The 20,260-nt window shown below is 57.3% G+C and overlaps 4 protein-coding genes across 5 annotated transcripts in view; 3 read left to right on the top strand and 1 right to left on the bottom strand.

Annotated features, from left to right (window-relative positions):
- The window catches only part of CACNA2D2 (calcium voltage-gated channel auxiliary subunit alpha2delta 2), a 128,887-nt gene extending 122,566 nt beyond the window's left edge, over positions 1-6,321 (top strand). Inside the window, exons 24-38 of the mRNA XM_016149799.2 lie at positions 1,554-1,651; positions 1,812-1,902; positions 2,008-2,070; positions 2,177-2,280; positions 2,532-2,630; positions 2,721-2,809; positions 3,020-3,067; positions 3,301-3,372; positions 3,484-3,636; positions 3,779-3,831; positions 3,952-4,007; positions 4,163-4,289; positions 4,477-4,586; positions 4,685-4,767; positions 4,883-6,321. Coding sequence (XP_016005285.2) covers positions 1,554-1,651; positions 1,812-1,902; positions 2,008-2,070; positions 2,177-2,280; positions 2,532-2,630; positions 2,721-2,809; positions 3,020-3,067; positions 3,301-3,372; positions 3,484-3,636; positions 3,779-3,831; positions 3,952-4,007; positions 4,163-4,289; positions 4,477-4,586; positions 4,685-4,767; positions 4,883-5,023 — 1,387 coding nt within the window. The 3' untranslated portion in view covers positions 5,024-6,321. The remainder of the gene's footprint in view (positions 1-1,553; positions 1,652-1,811; positions 1,903-2,007; positions 2,071-2,176; positions 2,281-2,531; positions 2,631-2,720; positions 2,810-3,019; positions 3,068-3,300; positions 3,373-3,483; positions 3,637-3,778; positions 3,832-3,951; positions 4,008-4,162; positions 4,290-4,476; positions 4,587-4,684; positions 4,768-4,882) is intronic.
- A 2,748-nt stretch (positions 6,322-9,069) lies between these two features.
- Positions 9,070-13,632, top strand: TMEM115 (transmembrane protein 115). Of its 2 annotated transcripts, none has more exons than XR_004950557.1 (2): positions 9,070-10,474; positions 12,841-12,965. XR_004950557.1 is itself a non-coding variant. In XM_016150016.2 (2 exons), exons 1-2 carry the CDS (start codon positions 9,554-9,556, stop codon positions 13,040-13,042), a joined length of 1,053 nt encoding a protein of 350 aa, XP_016005502.1. In that variant the 5' UTR covers positions 9,080-9,553; the 3' UTR covers positions 13,043-13,632. The 2 variants fall into 2 exon arrangements, 1 of the variants encoding a protein (XP_016005502.1); XM_016150016.2 differs by having other exon boundaries at positions 9,080-10,404; positions 12,841-13,632.
- Positions 13,633-14,245: 613 nt separating this feature from the next.
- Positions 14,246-17,690, bottom strand: LOC107513390 (cytochrome b561 domain-containing protein 2). Its single transcript, XM_016150018.2, is given in 7 exon segments — positions 14,246-15,091; positions 15,780-15,817; positions 16,168-16,319; positions 16,742-16,815; positions 16,817-16,867; positions 16,870-16,950; positions 16,953-17,690. Coding segments are annotated over 7 exon segments (1,059 nt in total). The 5' UTR covers positions 17,112-17,690; the 3' UTR covers positions 14,246-14,587.
- Positions 17,021-20,259, top strand: NPRL2 (NPR2 like, GATOR1 complex subunit). Its single transcript, XM_016150015.2, has 11 exons — positions 17,021-17,141; positions 17,684-17,775; positions 17,868-18,036; positions 18,183-18,291; positions 18,674-18,810; positions 18,902-18,999; positions 19,104-19,140; positions 19,259-19,352; positions 19,428-19,545; positions 19,825-19,967; positions 20,054-20,259. The coding sequence occupies exons 1-11, from the start codon at positions 17,064-17,066 to the stop codon at positions 20,119-20,121; spliced, it is 1,143 nt and encodes a 380-aa protein (XP_016005501.1). The 5' UTR covers positions 17,021-17,063; the 3' UTR covers positions 20,122-20,259.
- The last annotated feature ends 1 nt before the right edge of the window (position 20,260 follows it).

The raw sequence follows: 20,260 nt of genomic DNA, 5'->3' as shown, positions 1-20,260 counted from the left end.
CGAGGCCAGGTGCGGTGGCTCACTGAGGACGGGGCGGGGGAGGGGACAGGGCCTTTGAGGAGCTGCTCTGACACGCGAGGGGTCAGGGCCCAGGCCTGGTGCGTCCCTCAAGTGCACGCAGCATGCACACACACATTCTCACGTGCATACCCCGTGCCCGAAGGCCCACGTCTGAGACCGGTGGGCCCCCCAGGTGGTAAAGCCCTCCCCTGTGACCTGGGCTTTGGATGAGGCAGGTGGGTGCAGCCAACAGAGACCCACGGGCACTCTCAGGGACCACACGGGGGCTCTGGACACGCCTAACCTCTGTGTGTGCACGTGTGTGCATGCACTCACGAGTTTCTCTGTGACTCTCCATAGATGTTTGTTTGTATTTGTGAGTCATCGTGGACATTCGTAAGAGTCTGAGTGTAAATGTGGAGTGGGCCGTGTGCCATCAGTGACTGTGGAAGTGTGTGAAAAGGCCTGTGCAGCCTACAAGGCCCTGAGGGAGCTCTCTGAGGACAGGGACTGTTTGTTTTTGTCACTTCTGTGTCTTCAGCTCTGGAGACCTCAATTGATGTGTGTTGGGTGAGTGAATAAAGAAACGCACTAATATAAATGTACACACGGGGGACTGCAGGTGACCTGCATCGCAAACCCAGCCGTGTGAGTGTCACTCTGGGTGTATCAGGCATGGCCTCCACACACACACACGAATACAGCACAAAGGCCCTGGGGGCCAGGGAGCAATTGGGGCTGAGACGCAGTCCCAGGTACCGTCACCAAACTGTGGGCCCTAGCAGAGTCTGGGGAAGCAGCACGTTTTTAAAAATCCTACAAAATCGCCGCCATATGGGCCATTGGGGAGGTCTCTGGCGGCAGGGAGACAGCCCCATCACCAAGACTTCCTGGGGAGCAGAGCCTGAGCAGACCCCTGAGCACCCCACAGCCTCTGTGCTCTCGGAGCCCCGCGAGGTGAGGGACTCGGCCTGTCCACCTCTGGGGCAAGAGCATTTCAGGCAGAGGGAACAGCCAGTCTGAGGACCCACGTGTTCCCACTGACTTCCTGACATGCTCTGTGGAATGATTCTGAAAACAGAAACAAAAAACAGGCTCAGGGAACTTGAGTGAGTTGCCCAAAGGCACACGCCAGGACGCAGGATGAAGGCAGGATGAGGTCTTAAACTCTGTTGACTGAGCTGGTGCTCGGACTCCGCCCACCCTGTGCTCGTGGACCCCTACAGCAGACAGGTGGGCGAGCCTGCCAGGTGGGCCTCCCAGGTGCTCCATCTGGGTCCAGATACACAAGAGAGGTGGGAGACTCTGCAGGGCCATGCCCAGGATGGAAAACCTGCCGGGCTGGAGGAAGCAGACCATTCTATCATCTCTGCCCCTAGTCAGACCTGGGAGCCTGCCAGGCATGTAGCTGCTGCGACCTGTAAGCATATACCTGCCCCTCCCTGAGGCTTGGGCGTCTCAGCAAACGGCCAAGCACACTTGTTGGGAAGCCTCGACACTCTGCCCAGTCCAGCCCCCCAAGCCCACTCTTCTTGCCCCCACCCCACCCCCAGAGAGTATTGCAAGGACCTGAATGCTTCAGACAACAACACTGAATTCCTGAAAAACTTCATCGAGCTTATGGAGAAAGTGACTCCAGACTCCAAGCAGTGTGAGTGCCTGGTGGGGCAGCCCCGAGGAATCCTGGGAACAGGCAGGGCCCAAGCCAAAGGCAGGCCCTGCGCCAGGTCACTGGGGAGCCTTGTGGGGAGGCAAGGAGTGGACAGGGAGCCGCGAGAAGACGCCCCTCCTCCCTTGCCCTCCTGTTCTAGGCAACAACTTCCTTCTGCACAACCTGATCTTGGACACAGGCATCACACAGCAGTTGGTGGAGCGCGTGTGGCGGGACCAGGATCTTAACACGTAGGCACCACCCAGCCTGTGGGGGCCGGAGGCTGGGATGGGCACAGGGGCCTTGGCCATGCCCTACTGGAGACAGGCCTGTGACCTCACCCCTGTTGCCCTCAGGTACAGCCTCCTGGCCGTGTTCGCCGCCACCGATGGCGGCATCACTCGCGTATTCCCTAACAAGTAAGTGACCTACCCCTCTACCCTGCACCCTGCCCCTCCCTGCCTGGGACCACTGTCTCCCATCAGCCGCCCCTTCCATCAACCTCTGCCTGTCTTGGGTGACCAGGGCAGCTGAGGACTGGACGGAGAACCCTGAGCCCTTCAATGCCAGCTTCTACCGCCGCAGCCTGGATAACCGCGGCTACGTCTTCAAGCCCCCGCACCAGGATGGTGAGTGGCTTCCCCGTGTGCTCAGCCAGGGCTGAGCTCTGCTCTCTGAGGCCCCTCTCAAACGCCAGGCTGGCTGAGACTGGGGCAGATGAGAGGAGAGGACTGGGCTGTGCTGAACACTACACTGGGTGCTGGGTGCTTAGGCTGGGGTCAGCCTTGACTTGGGCTCCTGGATCCACGGGGCTCAGGATGGAGTGATCAGTGTGGCTGCCAGTCCCCACTGCTGACTGCCCACCCCACCTCATCCCCAGTCCTGTTAAGGCCTCTGGAGCTGGAGAATGACACAGTGGGCATCCTCGTCAGCACAGCTGTGGAGCTCAGCCTGGGCGGACGCACGCTGAGACCAGCAGGTGAGTGCCCAGGGCAGAGGCAAGAAGGGACGGTGGGCAGGGCGCTGTCCGGGCAAGTGAGCATTGATGGCTCCTTGCTCTCTTCCACAGTGGTGGGTGTTAAGCTGGACCTAGAGGCCTGGGCTGAGAAGTTCAAGGTGCTAGCCAGCAACCGTACCCACCAGGACCAGCCTCAGAAGGTATTTGGGCAGGGGTGGGGGCAGTAAGCCCAGCAGTAGCCATTCTGGAGTCCCCAGGAACCCTCACCAATCTTCCCACTCAGAGTGGGTCTGGTGCCTGTGGGGAGGGAGGAGCTGTCGCGAATGGCCTGGGGACCCAGACGGATGAAGGGTAATGGGAGGGAAGAAAAACTGGTGGACACCTTACGGTCCTTGCTCTCTGCCCAGCAGTGCGGCCCCAGCAGCCACTGTGAGATGGACTGTGAGGTTAACAACGAGGTACGTGTACCCTGAACCCTAGCTTCCCCCACTCCTGGACTTCTTAGTCCCAGCTGCAACTCCTAGCCCATCCCTTGGCCTGTGGGTCTCAACATCCCGCCCTGACTTCACAGCTTTACCAGAACCGGGGGAAGTGGTGCTCCCTCCACTTGACCGCTGGATTGCCAGGGTCTGGGGAAGGAGGTCCAGGCTCGAGCCCTTCTCCATCTTCCTCTCCCTTCCCCACCTCCCAGGACCTGCTCTGTGTCCTCATTGATGACGGGGGATTCCTGGTGTTGTCAAACCAGAACCATCAGTGGGACCAGGTGAGGATCAGGAAGAGCGTGGAAGGAGGGAGAGGGCCTGGGGTTGACTGAGCTTTCCGGGGCTATGGCACTGCTAGCCCTGTGACTGTGGTCCCCTCCCCGCATCCCCAGGTGGGCAGGTTCTTCAGCGAGGTGGATGCCAACCTGATGCTGGCACTCTACAATAACTCCTTCTACACCCGCAAGGAGTCCTACGACTATCAGGCAGCCTGTGCCCCCCAGCCCCCAGGCAACCTGGGTGCCGCGCCCCGGGGTGTCTTTGTGGTGAGCCCCAACAATGCCTGGCCTGGAGGTGGGGGGGTCTGGGAGACCTGCCTACAGATGACCTCCCACCTCTGACGAGAGAGCTGGGGGTGACCCGGGTCCATGGGCAGCAATGGCAGCCCATGCCCTCTTTCTGCTGTAGCCCACCATTGCAGACTTCCTTAACCTGGCCTGGTGGACCTCGGCTGCGGCCTGGTGAGTCCTACAAGGGAGAGGGGTCAGGGAGGATGCTCCCTGGCATGAAGGGCTAAAGAGAAATGGGGCGGGGTATTGGCCTCTTCTGACCACTCCCACTTCGTGACCCATGTCCTGCAGGTCCTTGTTCCAGCAGCTTCTCTATGGCCTCATCTACCACAGCTGGTTCCAGGCAGGTAGGTAGGGCTTGGGTGGCCCCTCCTCAGCCCCTCCCCACCAACTGCGCAGAGACCGATCCCAAAGGGAGGGGACGGCTTCGGCTGAGCACTGCCGAGGCCTGAGATGGTGCCAGGGTGTAGAGTTGGGGCTGAAGCGCTCTGGGCCCTCGCAGACCCCGCGGAGGCAGAAGGCAGCCCCGAGGCACGCGAGAGCAGCTGTGTCATGAAACAGACCCAGTACTACTTCGGGTCAGTGAACGCCTCCTACAACGCCATCATTGACTGCGGAAACTGCTCCAGGTGCCAGCAAGGGCGGGACCGGATGGGGCAGGACCTGAGGGACTGGACCGAGGAGGGGACCGAGGGCGTGGCCAGGGCTAGGCCTGCTGGGTGGTTGCCGGGGGCGTGGCCTAGGCTGCCGCGGGGCGGGGACGGGATGGAGGGGCGGGGCGAACATCAACGCCCCGCCCCTCTGTGGCTCCCGCAGGCTGTTCCACGCGCAGAGACTGACCAACACTAACCTTCTCTTCGTGGTGGCCGAGAAGCCGCTGTGCAGCCAGTGTGAGGCTGGCCGACTGCTGCAGAAGGAGACTCACTGTATCCTGCCCCCGCCGCTCCCCACCGCGCGCCCCCCTCCCGCCCTGCGCGCCCCCTCCGTGCCGCCGCAGCCTCCTTGACTCCCCACCCATGCCCAGCGGACGGCCCGGAGCAGTGCGAACTGGTACAGAGACCGAGATACCGGAGAGGTCCGCACATCTGCTTCGACTACAACGCGACGGTGAGCGGGGCGCGATGGACTTGACACCCGTCCCCCTCCCCCAGGGCTGGCGCTGCCCGGGGCCCTCCCCTGCCCCAGCGGCCCAGGCCGACCAGCTCCTCGTCTCTTCCTGCAGGAAGATACCTCAGACTGCGGCCGCGGAGCCTCCTTCCCGCCGTCGCTGGGCGTCCTCGTCTCCCTGCAGCTGCTGCTGCTGCTGGGCCTGCCTCCCCGGCCGCAGCCTCAAGTCCATGCCCAGGCCTCACGCCGCCTCTGAGCACCGCCCCCTCCCGCTCCAGGCCTCCCTGCCTTTCCCCTGCTCCCTGCCCCACACTTCACACCTTAGGTCCTCACACCTCCCTCACTGAAGGACCTGAACTGCACCAGGCCCGAGAGCCTTGGAGTGGGTTCCCACAGGAGGGCGCCACAGGCCTTTGGCCCCCAAGTCACAACTGCTGCTGAACTGTCAAAATGTCCCAAGACCCCTCCTTCCCACTGGACTCACCCACCCCCAGGGCTGGAACAGGGAAGCCACGGTACTGGTGCCATACCAGGCCTCACTGCCTGCGCTGACCAAGGATGGTGCGGAGGGGAGGGGCAGGGGCCGGTGGCCTTTATTTGGGAGAACTAGGCCCTGCCCCAGCTGGACTTCTAACCTGGCCCTTCTGCCCCTCCTAGGACAATCTGAATCCCCTGGGAATAATGGAGGGAGTTGAGATGGGTGGCTTGAGGCCTGTGCAGCCCAGCTTAAGTCCTAGCAGGAGAGAGGTCCTGGGGCAGCCCCCCAATGGGCTCCTGTCCCTCTCAGGCCTACATCCTCCTCCCCATCCCTCAAGCCCTGCAGGTGTCAAAACAGTGACAGTAACACTGGCTCAGACACAACCCCAAACACACGTGGAGCCCTGAGGGCAGAAACTGGACTCAAATTAGACATGCCCCAGAGGACGCACACACAGACTACCCTGAGGTGGGGGGATGGGGGCTCACAAAGCCTTACACAGGGCGAGGGGCTGGTGGGAGGGTTGGCACGTGCACACTTCCATCTCCTGCTCACCACCCGCCTCTGATCTGACCTGCAGCCCAGCTGGTCCTCCATCTCTAAAGCTGAATGTTAAACAGTGCCAAATGCCGGGACAGTGGGTAAAGACCCCTCTGTCCCACCCAAGCCGCCAGTGTCTCCTAAATGCCCCTCCCCCCTCCCCCAGGTGCTCATTGTAATCATTTCTCACTAGTGTCAGGCCCCAGTGGGATCACATGCCACTGCCTGCACCCCTCGGCAGAGGAACCCTCAGCAGACATCGCCCTTTGCCTTAGCAGGGGTGATTTGATTGCTCCCGCCTGGGCCATCCCACCCCTAATCTGGCCCTTACACACTCAGGCCTGTGCCCACGTCCTGTCACACACATACTCCCCGCCCCCAGGAGGTCAAACTGTTCCTCCCTGCTAAACACACACTTACACACACATACACACATATACACACACTGTGCACGCACAGAGGCTGGGCCTGGGCACAGCTCTTCACATCATTCATTCTGGTCATTTCTCCCAAAGGCATCCCAGCCTGGGGGCCAGTGGGGGATTGAGGGCAGGGGGATGTGGCCATGGGGCTCAGATGGACTGGGAGGAGGGGGGAGGGTGATGCATTAATTAATGGCTCCGTTAATTAATGTCATGTTGCTTGTCGCTTTCTCAGTGTGTGTATGGTCCATGCCCGCTGCTGGTGCCAGGGTGGGCGCCCATGCTGTACACCCAGCCTAGATGCCAGCCGTGTCTTGCGGGGGCGTGTGTGTAACTGTAGTGTAGTCAGGTGCTCAATGGAGAATATAAAAATAAAAAGAATCAAACATATACAGAAAAATAAATATATATTTTAAGTTTAAAAAACAGAAAAACAGACAAAACAATTCCCATCAGGTAGTTGTCTAACCCCCAGCTGGGTCTGATCCTGCTCATCTGCCCACCTGACCTGGCGGCCCCCTCACCTTGGGCTCAGGGGGTCTGTGGGGGACTGGGGGGCCATTTCCTTTTCTCTGCCCTTTTTTTTGGTTGTTCTATTTTGTACAGACAAGTCGGTAAAACAACAGCGACAAAAAAGTTAAGAAACTTTGTAAAATACTGTGTGTGTGATTCCTTGTAAAATATTTTCAAATGGTTTATTACAGAAGATCAGTTATTAAATAATGTTCATATTTTCACTTCAAATGGTTCCCATCCACTGTGTCTGCCCTGGGGTGAGGATTGGGTAGCTCGAAGAGACCCACTTAGCACTCAACTGGGAGTGAAGGCCATAGCAATCCAAGACCTGGGTGGGCACAGGGCCTCCTGATTTAGGCAGGCATCCCGCCATCGGGTCAGACCACTGGGATCTAGTGGGCAGGTCCTCCATCCAAAGCAGAGAATACCAGGCCTGAGTCCAGAACCTGGCATCTGAAGGCCCAGTGCTACTGTCTGGAGGAGCCAGGATCTGGTCCACCTAAAAGCAAGACTGCCCAGGGGAGCCTCAAGGCCCTGTGCTCTGTGGCCACTGCTGCTCACACTGGAACCCAACTCTGGGTCATTTTCTGCAACTCCTCTCAGGCCTCCCTCCGGCCGGCCCTACACCCTTGTTCATTTTAATCCCAAATCTTAATAGTCACCCCTAGTCTGTGCGACTGAGTTCTTTTCAAGGAAAAATACATACCCACCAATGCAGAGGTTTTCCAGTGCTGCTGACACACTCTCTTACAATGCTCAGCACTTACCCAGTGACAGCCAGCTGAGTCCTCACCACAACTTTAGAGTTGGGTACTAGTTTATCCCCATACTGCAGATGAGCAAAGTGAAAGAGGATAAATCATATTTCCCTGGATGAGAAGAGCAAGAAATCAGCAAAGGTTTCAGAGAGGAGGTGGCCCGGGGCTGGAGCAGGGGCGGGGAGGGGGTATCCTAGATGGTTAAAAAAAAAAAAAAAAATGGAGGAGAGAATTCCAGGCCTTAGAGAAGACACATTTCCTCACTCTTCTGCAGAGGCTGGCCACTGAGCAACACCTAACTAGCAACCCCTGAGACAGCCACCATGCTCTGACAATGTCCCAGAGGTCCTGGGGTAAGGCTGCCAGATAAAATACAGAACATCCAATCAAATTTGAATTTCACATAAACAATGAATAGTTTTTAGTATGTTTCCAATATTTCATGGGACATAACTATACTAAAAAAATGGGAGACATGCTTATACTAAAAAATTATTCATTGTTTATCCAAAATTCAAATTTCAGCACCCTCTATTTTGATTTGCTAAATCTGGCAGCCCTATCCTGGGGTGGCATGTAGTGTGGTAACCCACATCCCAGACAAAGATAAAGGGTGTCAACACCCTCTGTAATCTGGAAGGCTACACACACATTCGCAGATCGGTGGCTGAAAGGAAGAGATTCTGCACTTTATAAATGTACTTTGTTATATAACTATTTTATAGTTAATTTTTAAAAAGTAACTCAAGACACAAAAAAAATCGGTTTGCACAGGACAAAACCTGCCAGAAGCCACCGCTGCAGTGAAGCAGGGACCCAGGGCCAGTCTTGTCCAAGTTTGTGGGGAGACCCCTTTTGCTCTGAGCCAGCAACCAGAAGTTTGTGGTGGGGAGAAGAGTCACTGAGAGCTGCCAAGCCTCGCCTCTTTGAGGGCAGAAGACCTGAGTTTGAATCGCGGCTCGATTACTCGTAACAAGGACAGCGTGGGCAGCACACCTCACTGAGCACCCAGGCTGAATTGGCATTTTATACCGCATTCTCCATAGACCCTCACGGTAGATCCTGTCATCATCTCCATTTTATAGACCATGAAACTGAGTTTCAACAAAGTTCAGGAATCTGGCCAATGTCACACAGCCACCAAATGGCAGAGCAAGAATTCCGACCTGGGTCACACCCCATACTTACAACACAACGTAAATCAGCATGTGCCAGTGTTTTTATCTACACTCCTGTCCACAATGACACACTCATTCAGATATACATGTACAGAGAGCCACTCCTTCCTGAAAATTCAGCAAGCGTGTGAATTGCTGTTGTCGTGCCGCCGGTACCCACCGCTTTCCCAAGGTTAGCGATGCTCCCTCACCCACTCCCACCTCCCGAGAACCTGTGCGACCATCCCTGAGAACTACAACTCCCAGCACATCCTCCTCTCACCGCCTGCAAGAACGGCCTGAGCGCACAGCCTCCTGGGAATTGTAGTTCTACCCAGAACCCTGACTTCCGCTCGTCCCCAGTTTCCGCCAAGGACTCGCTGTCCCAGCCTGCCGCGGAGCCGGAAGACCTTCGCTGAGAGGGCATCCCGCTGCCGCCCGCGGTGCGCAAGCGCAGAGCTTCTGTTTGTCGGCCCTTGATAAGGGTGGAGGTACGATCGAAGCTGAGACTGAGGCCGAGCCGGGGCCGACTAGATTTGATTTCGGCCCAGAACTAGATTCCAGTCCTGCAGGGACCGTAGGACTCCGGAGTGGATGGAGTAGGCCCAGCCCTGAGATTGACGCCAGCCCAGGTGGCCTGGCGCGGGGCCCACAGGGCGGGCGGTCAGTCGTGCGGAAGCCTTCCAGGGCCTTCCCTCAGGTCCCCGGCGAGGGCCCTAGGCCCCGGCCTCCAACCAGGCCCGGCTCGGCGCTTTGGGACCAGAGCCGACCCAACCAGAAGTGGACGCTTCACCGGGGCCATTGGCCAGTGATTAGGCCAGGCCTGGGCCTCCCGTCGGGGCCGGACTGTTACGAGGCCCCGGGGAGGCCCCCAGCCCACTAGAGCCTTCCCTCAGGCCGACGCCCGCCGAGAAGATGCAGCGCGCCCTACCTGGTGCCCGCCAGCACTTGGGGGCCATCCTCGCCAGCGCCAGCGTGGTGGTGAAGGCCCTGTGCGCGGCGGTACTCTTCCTCTACCTGCTGTCCTTCGCCGTGGACACGGGCTGCCTGGCGGTTACCCCAGGCTATCTCTTTCCACCCAACTTCTGGATCTGGACCTTGGCTACGCATGGGCTGATGGAACAGCATGTGTGGGACGTGGCCATCAGCCTGGCCACAGTGGTGGTAGCTGGACGTCTGCTGGAGCCCCTTTGGGGGGCCTTGGAGCTGCTCATCTTCTTCTCAGTTGTGAACGTGTCCGTGGGGCTGCTGGGGGCCTTTGCCTACCTCCTCACCTACATGGCTTCTTTCAACTTGGTCTACCTTTTCACTATCCGCATCCACGGCGCCCTGGGCTTTCTAGGGGGTGTTCTGGTGGCACTCAAGCAAACCATGGGGGACTGTGTGGTCCTGCGCGTACCCCAGGTGCGCATCAGCGTGGTACCCATGCTGCTGTTGGGGCTGCTGCTGCTCCTGCGGCTGGCCACGCTGCTCCAGAGCCCAGCGCTGGCCTCCTATGGCTTTGGGCTGCTTTCCAGTTGGGTGTATCTTCGCTTCTATCAGCGCCATAGCCGAGGCCGAGGGGACATGGCCGACCACTTTGCATTCGCCACCTTCTTCCCTGAGATCCTGCAGCCTGTGGTGGGGCTGTTGGCGAACTTGGTGCACAGCCTCCTGGTGAAGGTTAAGATATGCCAGAAGACAGTGAAGCGCTATGATGTGGGGGCCCCATCCTCCATCACCATCAGCCTCCCGGGCACAGACCCTCAAGACGCGGAGCGGAGAAGGTACTGTGGAATCTTCTGAAACGTTGTCGAGCTAGGAGTGTATTTATTAAGTCACATTCCATCCATCAAGGTACTTGTTGTATATAGGCTGGCAGCCAAGGGTCAGGTGTTGGGGCAGATTCAGAAAGAGATCATATCCGGTTTGTGGCCTTGAGGAACTCAGCATTTAGGTGTCTGGGTTCCAGTAGATGCTTTCCAACATTAGGGAATGTTGCTTTTCTCACCACTCAGGCCACTTAACAAGTCTCAAGAAATGTGCAGTTTCCTTTGGTGAGCCAGGTACACATAACCCTGCTCGTGTTTCAGAACCTTGGAATCCTAGACACTGGTTCTGTGGGAGCCAGAAACAACCTGCTGGTCCTTGAGGAGGAGGAACAGAGAAGGAGACCTGGGATCCTTAAGAGGCAGCCTGGGCCACCCCAGTTTTCAGTTGCTGAACCATGTCCTCTTCCTGGATATTGTGCTTCTTATTAAGAGGGAAGCTTGGGCCATTCATTACTAGACTTACCCCGCCCTCCTGCAGGCATGTTACCAAACCCAGGGGACAGGCCACGTGACCCCAGGGAATAGAGACAGCCCTTTCATTATCTGTAAACCTAGCCATTTGCACCATCAGAGGCCTTAGCTCAGTTATTCACTCAGGGCCCCCTGGCCGGGGCAGATCCTTTTCCAGCTCTTTCTACCCCCCTGGTCTGTTGCCCCACCAGGGTGGTCACAGCTCTGTTTGCACCATTATTCTTGGGGTTTTTTGAGGCAATTACTTGATATGTGGAGCAGGCTCGGTTCCGACTTGCTGCATCTGTCGCAGGCTTCTATTTTTGCCCACCTGTGGAATGGGTTCTTGGCAACTTTATGAATTCAGCTGAAGAGCTAGCGCCGCGCTTCCTGTCCACTGGGGCTGTGGAGCTGAGGGACGCATCCTTTTCTTGAAGGAGTTTCCAGCCGGGGAAGCGCCACAGATCACTCCGGTCCAAAGTGGCAGGTACTATAGAGCATAATTAGGGCACTATAGTTTGCACCCCTGTGGCTGACGGATCCTGAAGGCGAAGGTCTGTCTCAACCTCATCCAGCGGAGGAGATGGAGCCAGAACGTCTGGGCCTGGTAGAAACTACTGTCCTCAGAGCCATTCAGGTGGGGTCAGGCCCCAGTGGCAGCCCCTCCTCCAGTGAAGAGTCTCGGATTGTTAGGTTTGGTGGGCCATTCAAAACAGCTTTGCTCAGGCCCAAGAGAATAGCCTTGTGGATACAGATTGCGGGGCGTCAGCACATGGCACAGCCTGGTGGTTGTGAGCTTACTCATGGATGGGGGTTCCTCCACCAATCACTTTGACTTCTGGCTGCATGCCGCTCCCAGAGGGGCTACTAGTAGTGGGACCCGGGGTTGCTTATCTTTGACAGTTGTGAGGAAATGACTAGCAAGCCACTCTGCCTTGGCAGGCCTTTGACAGAATTGACAGGCACTCTCCAGGATGGGAGCCTGGGTAGCAGCAGAGGAGGATTAGCCTGTCTGTGCCAGCTTGCCATGTGCCAGGCCGGAGCACAGTGGAAGTATGCTGCGATTTTCTGTGCGCATGTCATTGTCGCCTCCCCACCATGTCCCCTGGCATGGTAGAGATCTCGCTTCTCTGCTGGAATTTGGAAGGCTAACGGGCCGTCTCCCACGCAGGCCGCACAGAGAGGTGGAGGCATCAGGGGTCCACTGTGGTACCAGGTGCACATGTACACCTTCTAGTGAACTTTCCCACCTCCTGCAGAATGGGATCTCTGGGGCTCTGCCCAGAGAACCAGCGCCCTACCCATGTAGGCTGTTTGTCTCTCCTCTCTTGCTACAAGGACTCAGTGTGCCCCTACCATAACACAGTCCTGGTGGCTTTGGGGATTCTTCTGGGAAGGAGAATATTAGAATCAGTTAGGAGTGGGCTGACCCACGTTGACCCTGCTTCCCAGGCTAAGAGCCAGGCAGGTGCTTGAGTCCCAGCCTTCCCCACACACCCTTGCCAGGAGGCTCGGAACACTCCCAGTAAGGAGCAGGGAGTAGTAATTACCTTCTCCAGGGATGCCAGTGCCCAGGCAGAAACTCCCATATCCAGGGATTTGGCCTTCTATCCATCTACCCTGGGGCACCAGCTCTGCCACCCTTATGCACCACCCTCAGCACCATTCCTGGGGCTGGCCTGGTGGGCATTCTGGCAGACACCCAGCTGGCCTTCTCAGCCTGGAGGGGCCCCAGCTACAGAGCGAAGGCTCTACGGCCTTGGGATCCTCATTCTGATGGCAGAGTGGACCCTGCACGAGAAGGGGAACACATAGGATTCTGAAGGGTTCTGAGAAAGGGATCCGAGTGGTAAGGGGTGGCAGCTTCATGAGGGCAGAGTCCAGGGATGAGCCAAGTCCAAACCCAGAGTGACCTGTCTGTCATCTTTCCTCTGGCCCCAGGCAACTGGCCCTGAAGGCCCTCAATGAGCGACTGAAGAGAGTGGAGGACCAGTCCGTCTGGCCAAGCATGGACGACGATGAAGAGGCTGGGGCTAAGGTGGACAGCCCCCTGCCCTCAGACAAGGCCCCCACACTCCCAGGGAAGGGGGCGGCCCCAGAATCCAGCCTGATTACCTTCGAGGCAGCTTCCCCGAAGCTGTAACTGCAGACCACCTTGAGTTTAGCACCTCCTCTCCCCAGCCCTCCTTGACACCCTCTCAGCTACTCTAGGGCACTGACTGCTCTGAGAGGGAAGGTGGCCTGCTAGGGGTTTTCACGGCCTTCTGCTATTTCTCGCCAACACTACCCAGGACTTTTGCTACCTGGTTCCAGTTCCAGACAACCACTAATGTCAGGCATGGGGCCTCCGAAGCATCAGCCAGCCCGGGTCATCTGAGGTAAGACTGAGGCTCAGCAGGCAGCCCTGAGCAAGAGACTGCAGGGACACTGGTGCCAGCCCCTGGGCCAGCCTTCACACCTGTACTGGTTGCCGAGAGCCTTGAGTCAAGGCACGAGGACTTGCCAAAAACATCCTGGGGGTCCAGCCAGTGCAGGAGCCAGCACAGGGCTGCACATCCCCACCCGCGACCAGAAGGACTGTGTTCATGTCAAGATTTCTGGTTCCCTCTGCTGTGGTCACGGCTGCTTCTAGGCCAGAACAGCCACAGCCCCCAGGTATTTTCTACAGGACCACTGGAGTGGGCAGCCGAGCCCAGCCACACAGTATCAATAAAGCAGTTCTTTGAGGTATGACTCCTGGGTTCTGTCAGATCACCTTGTGCAGCCCCTCCCCCCGTCACGCTCAACTGCAGAGTTAGCGACTTCAGGTTCAAGGACTCAGTGCCCCCAGCAACTCCTGTTGGAAAGCAGCCATTGCCCTCACTCTCCCTCCCCGTCGCCACTTGCCCACTGTCAAGCAGGCGTCCCAGAGCTGTCACCTCGCTTTCTCTCCCTGCCCAGGGGATCTGGCAGTTGAGGGCCTGTCACGAGAATCGTTCTCATCCATGGCTCACCTCCGTGGCTCACCTCCATGGCTCACCTCCATGGCTCAATGCTGACACTTACAGAGCCAGCCCATCTCCAGCTGCCACCCTGCCATGGTCCAGATGTAACCACCACGGTCTGAGACTGCAGCACAGTGGGCAGCTGGAAGACCAAAGGACACAGTGGTACCACCCACGACCGCAGCCTTAGGGCCTGCGAGGGCGCTGAGTGGCATGGGACACTCAGCAGCCAGATCCTGGGGGCTCGTGTGCTGGGAGAGCTTCAGCCTCTCGGCGAGCAGCCAGGGATGGGGTCCCGGTCTTGCCGCACTGCCCTTTTTTCATGCTGATGGCATCAGCAAGAACTATCCCCAACTCTGGGCTATTCCTCGCATCCAGTCTTTTCAGTCACTTTTTTATTTCACTTTTTTTCCTCCTGTAATTTCTGGACATACCAGTACAAGTATGAGTTGAGTTGCCGGGGAGGCAGTCTTGACACCCAGCTTCCTCCAGACACATGATCCATAGCGCCTCTGGGACGGTCGAGAGAGGAGACAGGAGGCACTCCAGTGTGAGAGGCAAGCACAGATGTCGCACACAGGACTCCTACCAGAGCCCCAGTGCCTGAGGTGTCCCTGTGACCGAGTCAGCTGCGAAAGTCCAGGTGGTCCCAGCCCCAGCTCCTACACTGGCAGGCGAACCCAGGCTTCTAGGCGGAGGAGAGCTCACGGCTGAATCCTCTTGCGGTACAAGTAAGCATTGCTTACCTGGTTCATGATGACCAAGCTGGTAATAACGGGGCATAGCACAGCCAGGTACCAGACCCCGCCAGTGACAGTGGCAGTGAACCAGAGTGAGCACATGCCCAACAAGAGGCTGGCACTACCCAGAAGGTAGCCCACTAGCCCAGAAGTGGCATGGTACAGCTTGAGCTTGGCCAGGGGCCATCGGGGCAGCAGTTTGGGGTAGAGCAGCCCCACCCCACCTGAGCACTGCAGCCCTGCCCACAGCACAGCTAGCAGCCCTGCCCGCCCATGCCATGTGGCCAGGTGGCCTTTGCCAAGCTGTTCCTTGTGGAGGATGACAAGGCCCAGGCCCAGCAGTGCACACAGAAGGGCCAGCAGCTGCAGCACCCAGTGGCAGCGTGCTCGGCCTTTCCGCGAGAGGGAGCGCAGCAGAGAACTCTCAGGAGAGAACACCAGCAGTGCCTCGGTCATCAGGAAAGAGAACTGGGGAGACAGGAATGAGACACTAAGTGAGAGTCCTGCCCAGCAGAAGGGAAGAGGGATTTAGATAACCTAAGCTGCCATCAGTCTGGGCTGATTCCCTCCATTCTCTCCCCACTGACAAAAGTATCCATTTATCGGGGGTGACATTGAGACCTCCATCTGGGACAGAACACCTCCCCCGAGTAACCAGCAAGAGGTACCCCTCCAAACTTCTTCCTAGGGGCTGTTCTGAAATGTCATCTCTGCTGTTACCCAGAAAACACAAGGTTTGAGATGTGACACTTATAAATGATTCACAAGCTTTGTTTCCCAAATGGGGCTGGATACAATTTCCTGGTAGAGCTGGCCAAGCGGGTGCACTGTGTCAAGGAAAATTAGATGCATCACTATAAGTCAAAAAGGGACAAAGTTACAACGAAATATGTTTTCTAAGCTTCCTGCCTGAAGGTGGGCGAGGACTCATTTGTGCTGAGACAAACCCTACCCATTTGCCCTGGGCATTCAGTACTCTAGTTCAAGTCTAGGATATAGATCATGGGCAGGAGTTGGAGCATCCAACTCCTCCAATCCCACATCCCATCCCTTCAAACAGATATTAAGTGACCATAAGGATACAGAGGCTGCAAGGCCCACCACCCATACCTATGCTCCTTCCCGCCCCTAAGAGCTGGCCAGGCCTACTACTTACAGCCAGAGACATAAGCACAGGGTGCCAGGAGAACAGACCTGGAATGAGAAGAGGACTTATGAAGCTGAGGAAGGAGAACCCAGCCACATCACTACCTGTGGGCTGAGGAATATGAGTAGTCCATCGCCCAAGGAAATGCTGCCAAAATGCAAGCCCCCTTCTCACCAAGTGGAGCACCAAGATGAGGAAAGAGAAGCCAGGTATGTGGGGCCTGACCAAGCTGGCAGACCCCCCACATTCCTCTACTCCACCCCACTCATCCTTCCAGCATAGCATGTCCCTCAGCCAGATCTTTCTCAGGAGTCAGCCCCAAGACTTCCTATTGCCCCTACTCCCCAGGTAAAACTGGCAATTTCCTCCCCAGAAGTTAACTATTAATTATACTTACTGGAGCCAGGCCTAGCAAGCACAGCCACAAAGATGGTGAAACCAAGGGCCACAAGGTGGGCAGCAGCCCCAGAGGCAGTGCGCAGGGCTCTGTAGATGTGCGACTCAGTCTCCACAGAAAGGGCCATGGTCAGCCAGGCCAGTGGCTGTAGCCTGAAAACATAGTAGAGTCAGCAAGGATCTGCAATGCCCACTGTCCACTCTTCTCACTGGAGCAAGAGTTGCAGGTCAGGAATGACACTCTCTTCCAAGATTTTAAGGTAGGAAGGGACAATATCAAAGCATGCACCAGAAATAGTAGAGAACCGGCAGCCTGTCAGCATGCACCTGCTTCTGAACTGGCACTGATCACCTGCCCACCTTCCAGGTGAGATGCGCAAAGCTGTGTAATAGACTACAAATCCCAGCGTGCATCACGTCGTCGCCAGGCGAGAGAGCCTCTGGAACGGCATGAAGCACTACGGGAATTGTAGTTCCCAGCTGCGACCAACTTGCACCCTGAATCCCTTCGCGCGCAGCCTTCTCACGTGCGGCAGGCACGCTGCCCCTGATCGCTAGGGATTCGCCTGCCTCACCCGCAGCGCCGACCCGACGAGGCGGTTTCCTCCTGAGAAAGCGGGATACTTGGGACACTGCCGCGCGCACCGCCGGTTCCGCCGCGGAGCCGCTTCACTTCCGGGTGCGAAGCCTACCCAGCGGGGATTTCCTGGGACGAGCCCCCTCCGCAGCCACACCTCCGCGTCGCGCTGCGCAGGCGTCGTCGGTCGGACGGCTTCACGGATGTGTGAGTGCGCAGGCGTGCTTGACCCGACAGCCGAGGCCTCCGAGTTTTTTTTTTGAAAGGTGTTGCCGGTGATCCCGGCTCCTGGAGCCACGGTCCCAGGTCTCGCTAGTGCCATGGGCAGCGGCTGCCGCATCGAATGCATATTCTTCAGCGAGTTTCATCCCACACTGGGACCCAAGATCACCTATCAGGTGCCATCCGGGCTCGCGGGGCTGAGGGTGGGGGGCGGGAAATTGGGGGACGCTTTCGTGAGCTCAGCCCGCTGCCTGGAAGCGGTGGATCCCCGTCCTTGTGCAGCACGCAGTCCCGCCACTCCTTCATTAGCGGATAATCGTAAACCGAGAGGATACTCAGACCCCAAGTCTCAGGCTCCAGTGTGGTGGGGCAGACAAACATCACAAAAGCAGTGATTATGGAAAATCGGGCTGTGGGGATCCAGAGAAGGTGCCACGTCCCTCGAGAGGTGGGGGTAGGTGATCCATTACTATCCCTGGATGCACAGGAATTTAGGTGACGGGGCAGAGAGTGTGCCAGGTAGAAGGAACAGCATATGCAAAAGCCAGGAGGCAAGTGAGAACATAGCATATGTTTGGAAACACAAAAGATTAGTAGTCCTGGGTAAATGGGAGAGAGGAGAAACATTGGAGAAGAGGGCTTAGGCCTTGGAATTTTACTATTTACTTTGCCTAGTCTCAAGGTCTACTAAGGAGCCTGTTACCACCCACTTCCCCAGGTTCCCGAGGACTTCATCTCCCGGGAGCTGTTTGACACCGTCCAAGTGTACATCATCACCAAGCCAGAGCTGCAGAACAAGCTCATCACTGTGTGAGGCCCTAGCTGGGGGAGTTCTGTGGAGGAGTGGACAGGCTTGTGAGTGGGAGGAGCCTGACTTTGTTCCCACCTTTCCCCCTGTCCAGCACAGCTATGGAGAAGAAACTGATCGGCTGCCCTGTGTGCATCGAGCACAAGAAGTACAGCCGCAATGCCCTGCTCTTCAACCTGGGCTTCGTGTGCGATGCCCAGGCCAAGACCTGTGCCCTCGAGCCCATCGTCAAAAAGCTGGCTGGCTACCTGACCACCCTGGAGGTCTGCCACACTGGGCTTGGGTGGAAGGGCAGGCAGAGTTGGGGAACACATGTCTCCAAAGCCCTCCAGACCTAGGAATCTGCCAGGGCAGGATGCCAACCAGGGTTCACAGGGTGTACCCACCATGCTGTCCATGCTCCATCCAGCTAGAAAGCAGCTTTGTGTCCACGGAGGAGAGCAAGCAGAAGTTGGTGCCCATCATGACCATCTTGCTGGAGGAGCTAAATGCCTCAGGGCGGTGCACTCTACCCATCGGTATGGACCAACTTCTGCAAGGACAACAGAAGGGTAGAGGAGGGATGGGAAAGTGACAGGGGAAGGTAAACCCAGCCAAGAAAATCTCAATAGCAAATTCATGACCAGGAAATAGCCATGAGCTGAGCTGATGTGTCCACAGTCTAGTGCATGATGGGGTTGGGGATGGGGCAGGAGAGGCCAGCAGAGCTCTCTAGCTCTGCTCCTTGTTCCTTGCATGTTCCTTCCCTTCTCTGGACCTCAGTCTCTCGCTCCATAAAAGGGGAAGATTGGCCCTACCCAGAGCCACCTGCCTGCCTCAAGGGTTGCTGGGAGGACTAAATGGTAATTGAAGGTCTCTTGGAAGAAGTGGCACCAAGAATATGTGTGGTGCCCCCTGCAGATGAGTCTAACACTATCCACTTGAAGGTGATTGAACAGCGGCCTGACCCTCCTGTGGCCCAGGAATATGATGTGCCCGTCTTTACCAAGGACAAGGAGGATTTCTTCAACTCACAGTGGGACCTCACCACACAGCAGGTGTGCTAGGCCTCCCAGGGTATCATCACCTAGGGCTGGCCACAGCCCTGGCCTCATCCCACCCCCACTGACCCAGCCCTGTCCTGCCCAGATCTTGCCCTACATTGATGGTTTCCGCCACGTCCAGAAGATCTCAGCTGAGGCAGACGTGGAGCTCAACCTCGTGCGCATCGCCATCCAGAACCTGCTGTGAGTGGGGCAGCAGTCACACCCATGGCAGGGTCGCCAGCCAGGGAAGAGCCCAGGCTGGGAAGGCATGGCCCTCAGAGGCTAAGCACAGCTATCTCCCCCAGGTACTATGGTGTTGTGACACTGGTGTCCATCCTCCAGGTAGGTGAGTCTGGGGCCTGGTTATGTGGAGAGTGGATCATGTGACTGGGCCAGACTGGGGCTATGTCAGACTTCCAAGCCCCTCGCTCAGGCCCCTGTGCCTCCTGCTGCCCTCTAGTACTCCAACGTGTACTGCCCGACACCCAAGGTCCAGGACCTGGTAGATGACAAGTCCCTGCAGGAGGCGTGTCTGTCCTATGTGACAAAACAAGGTAGTGGTGGGCTCTGGGGGAGGCCATCTCGGGGAGGGCAGGGCCACCTGGAGAGCTGACCACTGGCATCCACAGGGCACAAGAGGGCCAGTCTTCGGGACGTGTTCCAGCTGTACTGCAGCCTGAGCCCTGGCACTACTGTGAGAGACCTCATTGGCCGCCACCCTCAGCAGCTGCAGCGCGTTGATGAAAGGTTGGTCAGAAGGGGATTCCCTGGGGTGTGAGGGGAGTGCCTGAGGGCAGATACACGCTCTCTGTCTCTCCATGGCCTTGGGTTAGAAAGGAAACATTCCCAGGGAGCAGAATCATGTGGCACTAGTAATCCAGGCAGGCTTCCTGGAGGTGATGAGCTTGGAGGCTAGTCCAGTCACTGAGACATAATTATAGGGGAGACTGCAGGAAAGGGTTGGGCTGGCTGGAAGGAGGTCTGGCCAGGGCATCACTCCTCTCTCCCTTGACCCACACACCTCAGGAAGCTGATCCAGTTCGGGCTTATGAAGAACCTCATCCGGAGGCTACAGAAGTACCCTGTGCGGGTCTCTCGGGAGGAGCGGAGTCACCCTGCCCGGCTTTACACAGGATGCCATAGCTATGATGAGATCTGCTGCAAGACAGGTAGAGGCAGGCAGGACAGCTGGAATGGGGTCAGGGCAGGGTGGCCAAGCCAAGGGTGCTGACCTCTCCTCCACCACCCAACTCAGGCATGAGCTACCATGAACTGGATGAACGGCTGGAAAATGACCCCAACATCATCATCTGCTGGAAGTGAGGCTCTCAAGGGCTGGACCCAGACACAGCTGTAGCTACTTTCTCCCATCTGGTGCATGAAGGCTAGACCAGCAGACTAGTTCATCCTGTCTCAAGGTTAATCCTCACTTCTGTAAATAAAGTCATCCATTTTAACCTAC

The sequence above is a fragment of the Rousettus aegyptiacus genome, unplaced genomic scaffold (assembly GCF_014176215.1).
Source record: "Rousettus aegyptiacus isolate mRouAeg1 unplaced genomic scaffold, mRouAeg1.p scaffold_m13_p_4, whole genome shotgun sequence".
Lineage (NCBI taxonomy): Eukaryota > Metazoa > Chordata > Mammalia > Chiroptera > Pteropodidae > Rousettus > Rousettus aegyptiacus.
This window is presented reverse-complemented; position numbering and strand designations above follow the sequence as displayed.